The sequence below is a fragment of the Octodon degus genome, unplaced genomic scaffold (assembly GCF_000260255.1).
Source record: "Octodon degus isolate 3935 unplaced genomic scaffold, OctDeg1.0 scaffold00128, whole genome shotgun sequence".
NCBI lineage: Eukaryota > Metazoa > Chordata > Mammalia > Rodentia > Octodontidae > Octodon > Octodon degus.
Window position 1 is genome coordinate 7,287,200 of NW_004524704.1, and position 11,518 is coordinate 7,298,717.

Here is an 11,518-nt window from a genome sequence, read left to right on the forward strand (position 1 = left end):
AAACTAAAAACATGACTGTAACTATTCCTTTGAAACTGGAGGTCACCAACTTGCAGGACTTCACTATCACTATGCGAGGGGTGGTGACACTGAGGATCTCTCTTCCTCTGTGGCTTGCTAAGTGAGGGGCTCTAGGATCTGCTCATTGAATTAGCAAAAATCTACTCCTTTTTTTTTTTTTTAATTTTAGGGAAGGGCCTACAGGGTGTTCAGGGTCTGACTACTAGATTGGACTCCTAGTGATCTGCCTGTTTACAGCGGCCCAAGAGCTGGGATTCGAGGTGTGCACCACCACGGCCAGTCTCAACTGCCGTTTCAGCATGCTGCGGGGGCGAGTCCAGCGTGGCAGGACCCAGGCATTGAATCCCCCAGCCCTTGTGCCTTCTTGCAGGCGCTTTAATTCTCTGAGCTATTTGGCCGGCTCTGATTTGGCAAAAATCTAACAATTGCAATGACATAGACAGCACAATAGGCACCTAGAATCTAGCACTGACCAGAACACAGTTTTTTTTCTTTACCAATTCGCACATTTGTCAAGGAGACGAAACATAGCAACATACACTCGATGCGGCTCCGTTGTGCAACGCTTTCAAGATTCAGCCACGAGCAAAGAGAAAGATGCCACAGACTGAGTGCTTCTGCTCCCCTTCCTCCAGTGAGATCCTAACCTTCAAACTGGTGGTAACAGGCGGTGAGGCTTTGGGGAGACTAGTAGGTACTGGTGTCAGGGTCTTCACGAATGGAATAAATGCTCTTACCAAGAAAACCTTGGAGAGCTCCCTGCCCCCTCTGCCAAGTGAGAAAACAACAAGAGTAGCATCTAGGAGCCAGGAATCAGACCCTCACCAAGTCTTCTGGTGCTCTGGTCTTGGACTTCCCAGCCTCTGGAACTGTGAGAAATGCATGTTGTTGTTTAATCTACCTACTTGATGGCATTGTGTTACAGCAGCCTGATTGGACTAAAACACAAATTATAATTAAAAATATTATATACAGCATGGAGGCATCATTAATGCATTGGTAAAGGCATTAAAGAAGAATTACTTTTGGCCTAAGGGCCACAAGGTAGGAAAGGAGAGGATCTGAGCAGATAATAGCTCAGCCCTGACTGCCCAGCAGAATCACCTAGGGTAACATTAAGTATGGAACAGAGATTTTCCTAGAAACAGGAATTCTGGGAGACATGTAACTACTACTTACTTATCAAATGTCTGCCCACTAGGTAGAAAAGTGCGAGAACTTTACAAAATCTGACTTTAAACTCACTTGACTACGTCAAGACCAATGAACTTGGCCCAAAATATCACACCTGGGAAAGGCACTTCAGAGCACGGATGTTCAGGATTATGTGATGCCACCTACTTCATCAAGCTTGAAAGACTGGGGGATCTTAACATTTCCTACTTTTCTTTAATGTCTGTCTCTGCCTGGTGCATATTGTCAGTATGGTTATCCTTGCAAGGTAGTAGCACTTGATCGACAGACCAGGGTGAATATTCTTTTTATTTTTCTTCTGTATGGGGATTGAACCTAGAGGCTCCAACATGTTAGACAAGTACTTTGCCGCTGAGCTACATCTCCAGGCCTTTTTAAAATTTTTAGTTTTTGAGACAGAGTCTCACTAAAGTAATCTAGGCTGGACTTGAACTTGCTAACTTCCTGCCTTAGCCTCCAGACAGCTTGGGATTAAAGGGTTATTAAGTCAACAGTTCTCAAACATCTGGTCTCAGGATCTTTCTCACACTTCTAGAAATTACTGGATGCCCTACAGGGCTTTGTACATATGTGATCATAGATCTAGATATTTACTGTATTTAAAAATTATAGAAAAAAATCAAATATTTATTTAAAATAAAAATGATAGGCCTAGTAAATGTTAACTAAACATATGTGAATGAAACATAGCTGTATTTTCAAAAATATTAGCAAAGCATCTAGCTCATCAACACATTCGCAAGTCTCATGTCTGGCTTAATAAAAGTCAGCTCAATTCTCAAAATTGTTCCTGGCCCAACCTCTTGCCACATAATGTTGTACTTAAAAGTAAATGAAAGCAACTTGGGCTCGTGTAGAAACGTGACTGAAAAGAGAATGGACCGATGGTTGCGAGTCTATCCTACAGTATCTGAAGAACTCCAGGGGACACTCATGACAAGGTGATCTTCCTTTAAAAAGGCAAGTTATTAGCATCATTGTGGCATATTTTCATGGAAAGAATTTTACCTATGGAGATCTACTAAAAGGTCGCTAACAACACCCTGGACGTCTGTGCCCACTTTCAGAACTGCCTCCAGCTCATGTCCTTGCTCCTTGCTGTTCTTCTGCTTCCACCCTGGTTCCCTGGCCCTCCCCTCCCCTCTCCAAAGCCAGAGAGTCTCTTTAAAGCAGCACGGCACATGGTGTCATCTCATACTGCTCAGCCTTCTCTGATGCTCTATTAAGACCAGAAAGGATTTCCTTGAGTTTTCAAGATCCCCGCACCTCTGCCCAGCCATAGCCACGCTTTCCAACCACTCTGCACCCCTCTGGCGCTCGCTGCTCCAGTCTACCTCAGCTCCTTCCCAAGCACCCAGCAAGATCTCATGGCCAACCCCATGCCGGCTTCAACGTTTTCTACCCACTTGTTTGGTAGATCTCACCCTTCAGAGCTTGGCTTAGGTGATTCTCCCTCAGAGAGGAATTTGCTGACCAAATACTCAGAAAAAGTTTACAATCAGCAACTGGAGTTCTAAACAGATTGAAAAAACTTGCAGTTGTGAATGTTGTATCCAAAATTCAAATTCAAGTCCCACTCCGAAACCCAGGTTCTTAATCGTCCTAGCAGGTCATTGAAACTATAACTTGAGGGGAACAAAAGTGAAAATCTCTATAGAATTCTCCTGGATTTGGTAGCAACCTCTTTGCTTTTGAAAACATCTTTTTTAAAAAAAAATCTGAAGCAATTGTTTACATTCAGAGTCAGGAGCACCAGCCCCTCTGGGCCCAAGGCTCCCAGTGGATCCTTAGGTATCCCCAAGTGACACTGCCTGAGATCTCAGGAGCTCCTCACACGCAGGGAGGGATATCCCAGCCCGCAGCCTGGGCCCGGCACATAACGTCAGCACGCGGGCCCTGTAGCGCTGCTGTGAAGATGGTCACAGCTTTCCCACTTTCCTCCTTCCCTGGGGTCTCCAGTCCACACCAAGAGCAAAGAAATCACATAGCCATGGCCTACGTATCTTGATTTCTTCAGGCCATTCCACCCAGCAATGGTTTTCTAGCTCAAAAATTAAACTGAGTTATTCAGATTCAGGGCCTTTTAGTTCAATGTGCTGATCAATCACAAAGATCAATAATCTATAATGCAGAACCTGGGAGTCATGTGACAAGTAGTGTATTTTCTGATGAAATAAGCCTAAACAAGTCTCTCTGGTATGTGGAGGGTTGTTATGCCCAGTTCTAAGGTGACAGTAACTACCTCTGAAGATGATTGCAAATCCCAAAGTCATATAGTCCAGTTTTGTTTTTTGTTTTTCCTTTCTTTTTCTTTCTTTCATTTTGTTTTGTTTTGCTTGGTGCTGGGAATCAAACTCAGGACCTTGTTTTTGCCAGGCAGGTGCTGTGCATCTAACTACATCCCTGGCCCTCGTTGTAATTACTGCAGCTAGTTCACTAATCGACATGTCGTTTCTAAGCCTCCTCCCCTCACAGACGCTTAGCAGACAGCCTTGGAATAAGACAAAAAAATCTCAGTAAATCCAGGTTTAAGCCATTAGATAAAATCCAAAATGTAGTACATTAAATGTACTCCATATGTCTAACAAGGCTGTTTTTGAGAATTCTCACACAGTATATACTATAATTCTAAAAGTCAAAGTCAATAGCAAATATATACTATGATGAAACATTCAAGAAACATATGAGAAAAAAAAAAACATAAATTTTCCAAGTGAAATCCACACTGCGATACCCTCGGAGAACCAGCTCTCAGCAGGTACAAGAGCAAGGCGGTACTACCCTAACACATCCATAACTTTTGGAAAATTCAGCTTTCAGAGACAAAACTTTTATTTCCACATATTTCCCAAAAACTTTCCTTACTTATTTTTCAAATATAAACACTGCTTCATTTCCTGCAAATTGTTTTTTTTTTTCCTTTTTCTAATTCTGTTCAAGAATATCAACTTCATTAAAACTTTCTTTCTTTCTTTTTTTGTGGAACCAGGGATTGAACTCAGACCTTTGTGCTTGCCAGGGAAGCACTTATTCCACTGAGCCATCTCCCTGGCCCATTAAAACTTTAAAGACTTAATCCTGAGGTATGGCCTGAGGAGATCTCTGTGGAATGAAAGAAACCAAGAGATCATGGTGCCGCTATTTGAAAGTGTTCTTGCAATGGAAACGTAATTTGTTGGCGAAATTCACTGCAGTAGAGAAAATAGGATTAAAACTACACACATACACACACACACGGAATTAGTTTAAACCTTAGGGTGGGTTTCTGAAAAGAAAAGCTTTGGTTTTTTTAAACATATCAAGACAAATCTCACTTCATTAGGTTGACTTTTATATTTCAGACATGAGTCATACAGTAGAAAAAAATACAAAGTACTTGCTACAAATGCAAAATAGTACCTGTCGTATGCATGAATTATTGATCTAGACATTGACCTAAGTATTTTAATTCATAAACATCTAATTCATGTTCCACAGCTCACTGGACTGAGCAGTCCCTCACCTTCACTGCCATCTTTTCTTAAAGGTTCTATTTTCTATGGATTTTTTTCTTTCATATGAAAGAATATGACTGAGAGTAAAATGCTAAACTAATACACTATTAAATACTATACATTCACCAAAACAAGTAGGTAAAATTCTGAAATATTATAAATAACACAACTATATAACAAAAAATGAAGATATAGCAAAATAAAACACCATAAAAATAAACAAAATTTGGTGAAATTATCACCACTTCTTTGATTTACTAACACACATAATTGTACTACATCATCTTTAAAGGAAAGGGGATGTAAAACAAAATGCTTAAATTATAAAAAGCATCTGATGGCTTGGGTGAAGAATTATTTTTCCTCACTGATTCTGTTTAATATTAAGAGAAGAAAGTAATTTACATGGAAAAAATAATAATAAACACTAATATCATTTAAAATAGATGGATTTTTAAGTTCATATAGCTATTCTGCACTTTCTAGAGAGGATCTTGTTTGAGAGAGGAGAGTGACACTGGATGACCTCCACGGGCTGTGGCCAGACATTTAGAGACTCCATAAACACTGTCCCTTCTTCATTGTAAATGCTACCCATTGCCTGATGCAACTTCTCAGTCAAAACATAAATCATTTTGGAATCAGACATTTCTGCACATTCTTCTCTTCAAAATAAAGCAAAGCCTGGAACTGAATAACCTATGCAATTCATACGGATGTACTAAAAGCCTATCTACAGCAAATTAAAGGACACTGATATTTAATTGAAATATGCTAGCAAATCTGGCTTATACAGGTATTATACATGTAAGGAATGAGTCAAATAATGACCATATGAATGTTCCTTTCTTTATTGGAAAGTGCATAGACAGGCAGGTTCTAAAGGCTTTTTCAAGGTTGGATAAACTCAGCCAAGTTGCCAGTTCAGAGTCTCCAACATTTCCTTTCCAAAAACCTGCAGCCTGTACAGTACCTGGGGGCTCAGCAGTCCTGTGCTACCTGTACCACTTCATTATTGCGTTTACTTTGACAATTCATGCTAATGATGGGTACTTCATACTGAACTCCAGTTGCCTTCTTATCCGGAATCCCTTTCTTCTCCAAGTTACTCCCTGTATTCTACACTCTGTTAAAATTACATGATTATATTGGTAGTGATAATATTACTGTCAATCCCTGACGGTAGGAGGAAAAAACCCACATAATTATTTCCAGCATTTGACAGAGGACACCCACCTCTCCTTCAACACTACTTTGTTTTTCTATACTATGTTGCAAAGAGGACAGGCAAATCGTCACCATCATCACCATCTTCTCCATCTCCTCTTTCTTCTTCATCTTCATCTTTGTCTTCATCTTCATCTTTGTCTCCTCCTTCTCCTTCTCCTTCTCTTTCTCCCTCTTCATTGTTATCAACTGACTGAAGATCTGGTTTCAATTTTGCCATAGTCTTGCTGCATAACTTCAAGTAAACCACAATCTTACCATTGCTCTAGGATTTCTCATCTAGAAAGGCCATGGCTTTATGGCACAAACGCAGGCTGCGCCATCACAATGTACTCAAGGGAGGGCATCTACATCTGATGCACTCTCCTAGCTCTGCACCTGAATGGTATGAGGTCCTGCCTGCCAAGTCCCACACTTCCATTTGGCATATCTATGATAATTTTTGGATGCTCTCTGTGTTTATGGTTTCAGTGTTTTCCATATCAGAGCTTGAGAAGAGCTAAGAAAAGAAACTGAGCAACAGTGTGTCAACCCTGAAATCAGAACAGGACCTCAGCCTGTCTGGTTTAGCCTCTCTGCCCCAACCTCACTCTCCTAGAAAGTCTGCACAATGGAAGGTGTGTCTCAATGACAGACATTCAAGTGGAGATATTTTATCAAAGTGAGATCTCCCATTTCATCACTTTACCATTTGTGATTCAATGTGTAGCTCACAAAGAGATGGGAGAGAAAGCCTAGAGAAAGGTTTAGAGAATAACTGAAATATCAAGTGATTATAACATCTAAGTGCTTATGAAATAGGTTTGTTCACATAATTTTTTTTCTTTTTCATATTGAGCAACTTCCAATCCACTGAAGAATCCTCTGTGAAATTGAGATGTAGAAGGTGCCATCTCTCTATAAATAGGCTTGTCCCATGCTATGTGAGTCGCGGTTGCTGACAGTAAATCAACAGATTAATTATTTGTCTTTGTTAGTAATAATAGCATACTATCATCTTCTCAGAAAGCTTTTCTGCACCCCACACTCTCATTTTTCTGTTTTGTGCTTTAGAACAAATCCTGGACTGCAGTGTACAAATATATTCAGGTTGTCCTTGCACTGGAAATGGCTCAACAGTTCCTGCCACATCTGCCAAATTGTTACTGTGACACTGTAGCTACAGGAAGCCACCAGTCAGCATGCTCTCTGCCACAATGAACACTAAGTAGAGAGAGAGAGAGAGATGTGAAGGTAGAACAGATTCAATAAACAATGAACAAAATAATAAATTTAGAAATTCCCTATTTTCTAATGAGATGCTAAGGAAATAACCATGGGGTACAGCACACACTGTCTTATTTTTTCCACACAACGCTAAGTCATGCGATTTGCCTATCTGCAAACCAACTTTACCAAAGACCACATGAGCTTAACTTATCCACCCTCAAATACAATCCACCTATAATACTTACAACCTTGTTTTTATCTAAAGAGGCTCCTTATGATCAGCTCATAAGTTCCACGTAATTATCGCAACTAGATTCAGCAAAGTACTTCTGGGACTGAGATTCAAGAGTCACATTATGCTCAGAGCCTTCAGGTTCCATGACGACCACACAAACCCTAAGAGAAGGTTTCTAAGCCATTCTTATATAACAAAGCAAGAGATTTTATTTTCTCCTAACCTCAATTATTTAATATGCAGAGATAACTCCAGTTTTTGCATAAACTTCATTTCATAAAATGTTCCAGCTATATTAATTGGATGCAAACTAATAGAAACTTTAGTACCTCCTGCCTCGGAATTGCAATTATCTTTGTTTACTTCTGAAATTTACTACTGTATTGCCACCGTAGAATAATCAAGTAAGCCCACTAATGTCAGGAGTGACTAACGTCATGAAAGCCCAATGGGAAGTAAAACAAGGGAACTTCTTTACAAAGCTTTACTATGAATTCCTTAGCCAAGTCTGAACCCCTCTTGAAGCTATCTATGGGCTCCATTCCTGAAACCCAAGAGAACACCAGACTGAAGGTTGCAAAGCAGTAGACCTACGCTGGTCAACAAGACACAGACCAGTCTCCCAATGCAGACAGTGTTTCCTTTCAGTTGTGGTAGAATAGTTGCAGCAACACCTGGAAGATCAATGGTTTGATAGAAGTACAAATCTTAGTACTTTGTTCTCATTCTCTCAAGCTGGGACCCTGGGCTGACTGAGGTGAGAATCACCATACCGAAAATCAAGACATCCCTAAGTATTCCTTTTTACATAAAGATACATCAAGGATTAATCATTGAAGTATAGGGCTGCCAATGAGAAGAAGCTTCAGAAAGGCTATGCCATGAAAATCTACAAGAAGCCTCAAGTTTTCTTCACATACTCTGAAGTCAAACTCTGGGTGCTGTCTTGTTCACTTAGTGTCTCAACCCTGTGAGCATGCTGAGGAGGGCAATGGCACAGGAAAGTTTATCAGCAGAGTGCTTGGAAACCATCGAAGTGTTTTAAAGAAAGGAAAAGGAAAAGATTGTATAAAAGGAAATGGGAGGGTGGGTGAGAAACGGAGAGGTAAGAAATTAATTGGTTTCTTGAAAGAACAATACCTGTGTTGCTGGAGGAAGCTAAAAAAAATTAGACCAAATGAGAATAAGTTCATCTCGCAACTACTAATGTCTGTCATTTGTTCTGAGAGACACGGGAAGGAGTTTTCCTTGCAGGTGAGGGGCAGGATAAGAACTCTATGGATAGATAGAGGGCTGGATGGGAGAGCAGACTGAAAGAATGAACAAAGGAGTGAATGAAGTGGCTGCTGACCTCAAGGGAAGCTACAGGCTACTTGGAACCTGGTGCGCCTGTACCTGTGACTCCCTCTTAGGCAAACTGGCAGGGATAGAAGCAGAAAGTGTTTTCCTGAATATGAGACAAGAAGCTATTCACTAGCAGCGTGGTTGCAATAATTGTCTGGAAATTAGGGACCAGAATGGAAGAAAGGTTCGAGTTCCCTTCCACGAACTGAGGATCCAGGTACTTAAAGGAAGGAAAGAAGGGGTGTCCGCCTCTGCGGAGCCCACTGTCCGGGCTTCTACTGACCTGGTCTCCGCCTCACCGGCCTCTTGCGGCCGCTGCAGAAGCGTACTTTGCTGAACACCCCGAGAACATGCCTCTCGCACAGGGAACGCCCGTCTTTGCTGGGGCTGGAGCGGCGCTTGGAGGCCGACACTCGGTCGCTGTTGGACTCCCTCGCCTGCCGCTTCTGCCGGATCAAGGAGCTGGCTATTGCTGCAGCCATCGCTGCTCAGCGCGGGCCCCAGGCCCCAGGCTCCACTGCGCCCTCGGGATTGCGCTTCCCCGGGGCGAGGGCAGGACCTTGGCGGCCGGGAGGGCAGGGACAGACGCGGGGAGGCAGTGCTGATAGTGTCTGAGGAGGCTGCAGCACCGACAACCCGGCGCCCACAGGGTTAGTCAGAGTCCGGGCAGTGGCGACAAAATGTGTGAAAATCCAGATGTAAACTTGCCCAACTGCTGGCGGCGGGGGTGGGGCCGTCCCAGGCCTTCTTTCGAAGTAGAGGTTTGCACCCCACAGTTGTACCCCAAGGCGATCCAAGTCCAGGGGTCAGGGGGAAGTTTGGTCACAATGCGTTCGGGGTACCAAGTGGAAAGGGGAAAAGAACGTCCAAAATAACAAGCTGTACCCCTGCTGGAGAGGCACAAGCGTCGCCAAGTGTCCCAAGTATAGCTACACATCCACACATAGAAAAACCCGTTTACAAAGCAGAGTCTGTTGACCGAGGCGGGTAGCGGTGCCCCCCGGTAGAAAATACTAAAAAGTGAACAAAATGTTCTTTTAGAAAATAAAACACCAACCGCGAGAGAGGAGAGGAAGGCAGCAATTTTAACTCCCTGCGGCCCGCAGGTCTGGAGGTTAGGAGGTCTGTCCCAGCTGGGGCTAGGTTAGGTCTACGGAATGCATGGCGCCGGCTGCGGTCCCCAGGGCCCGGCCGCCAGTGTGCTGGAAACCGAGAGGCGCGAAGTGGGAGCGGCTTGCCCGAGTCCGGGCAGGGGCACCGGGCGCGGGCAGCTGTTTCCAGCTGCGGTGAGCGCGACTCTCCTCCAGCAGCCCTGCAAAGAGAGCGCGAGGCGAGGGAGGGGGAAGGAGGGCCCGGGAGGGAGGGGCGAGGAGGGCGGGAGATCCTCGAGGGCCGAGCACCCTCGGGAGAAACCCGCGGGAGGCGGCGCGCGGGGTCCCAGGCGCGGGCGCTCTTTCTCTCTCCGCTGGCTTTCCGACACGAGACGGGCACAGTTGGTGATTATTTAGGGAATCCTAAATCTGGAATGACTCAGTAGTTTAAATAAGCCCCCTCTCCGATGGTAGCGATGCCTGCAGAAGGTGTCCTCTCCGGCTCGGCGCCCACACGCCTTACCCGGAGCTCCCCGCCATGGTCCGCCCAGGGCCGCCGCGCCGCGCCGCGCCGATCTCCGCACAGCTCGCAGGGAGGGAAGGAAGCGGGGGGCGCCCTGGGGGGCTCGGGATCAGGTCATCGCCTCGCCGCCCGGGCCCCCAGGTTCGCGCGCCCAGGCAGGGCAGTCGGTAGCTCGCTGGCAGCGGATCAGATGGGGCTCACCCGCTGGACGCGAGGCTGATCACTCGGTCCCGCGCCGCCCATCCCGGCCGAGGAAGGAAGTGACCGGCGCGCTGCGAATCCCCGCGCGTTGGCTCGGGTGGGGCCGGGGGAGGCTGAGGGCGACGCAGGCTCGCGGCGGCTGCGGCTCCGGGTCGGAGCTGCCCACCATGGTCTGGCGCCCAGGGTGCGGGCGACGTCCCTAGGCCGCCCTGGGTGACGACGTGGGGTGGCCGTGCGCGCAATCCCGGCACCCGGGCCCCGCGGCAAGGAAGAGGCAGGTGCCGGCGGCCAAGAACTCGCTCAACTTGCTGCTGCGCTGGTGGCCTCTGGGAGCCGCGGGCTCGCCGGGCGCCCCCGGTCGCAGCCTCCGCGGGCCCGGAAGGGGGCGCTCGGTGCGGAGTCCCATTCAAGGGCTGAGGTTCTGGGCGCCGCCGCCGGCTCCGCAGGAAACTCCGCGCGGACGTGACAATCTCCTTGGCGGCGGGTGGGACCGGGACCTACAGCCGCGGAGTTCCTCGGGCGCCAGAAGCCGGGACGCGCCCAGGTGGAGAACCGGTGGGGGCCCGAACTCCAGGAGCGCGGGGAGGCTGAAGCGTAGACGCAGCGCTCGAGTCCTGCTCCCTTCCCTGGCGTCCGGGGCGCCCGGGGCTCTCAGCCTCCCCTCCTCCCTCCCTTCACCCCTCTCTGTCTTCTGTCTTTCCCCTTTTCTCCTCTCTACGCAATCCTACGTGATTGAGGTTTGGATGAGAAATTCTCAGAGGCTGGGTGAGGGAACTGCAGCTCGGGTCTGCTCCGTCCGGTCCCTCCCCCCAGAGGAAAACACATTCACTGGTAGGTGAAGGACCCCGAGTGCTAGGTGCGCAGAGAAAGGGTCAGGGGTAGCAGAGCTGAAAGCGGTAATTCATTCTCATTCTCATTCTGTCTCTCTCTCTCTCTCTCTCTCTCTCTCTCTCTCTCTCTCTCTCTCTCTCTCTCCCTC

The 11,518-nt window shown here is 46.2% G+C and overlaps 1 protein-coding gene across 3 annotated transcripts in view; it reads right to left on the bottom strand.

The window, feature by feature from the left end:
* The window catches only part of Fgf12 (fibroblast growth factor 12), a 581,813-nt gene that overhangs the window by 248,458 nt on the left and 321,837 nt on the right, over window positions 1-11,518 (bottom strand). Inside the window, exon 1 of one of the 3 annotated variants that reach the window (XM_004640909.2) lies at window positions 9,008-10,038. The exons of the other annotated variants lie outside the window; for them this stretch is intronic. Within the exon in view, the coding sequence (XP_004640966.1) occupies window positions 9,008-9,206 (199 nt within the window). The 5' untranslated portion in view covers window positions 9,207-10,038. Of the gene's footprint in view, window positions 1-9,007; window positions 10,039-11,518 lie in introns of those variants that run through there. 3 annotated transcript variants of the gene reach the window in all.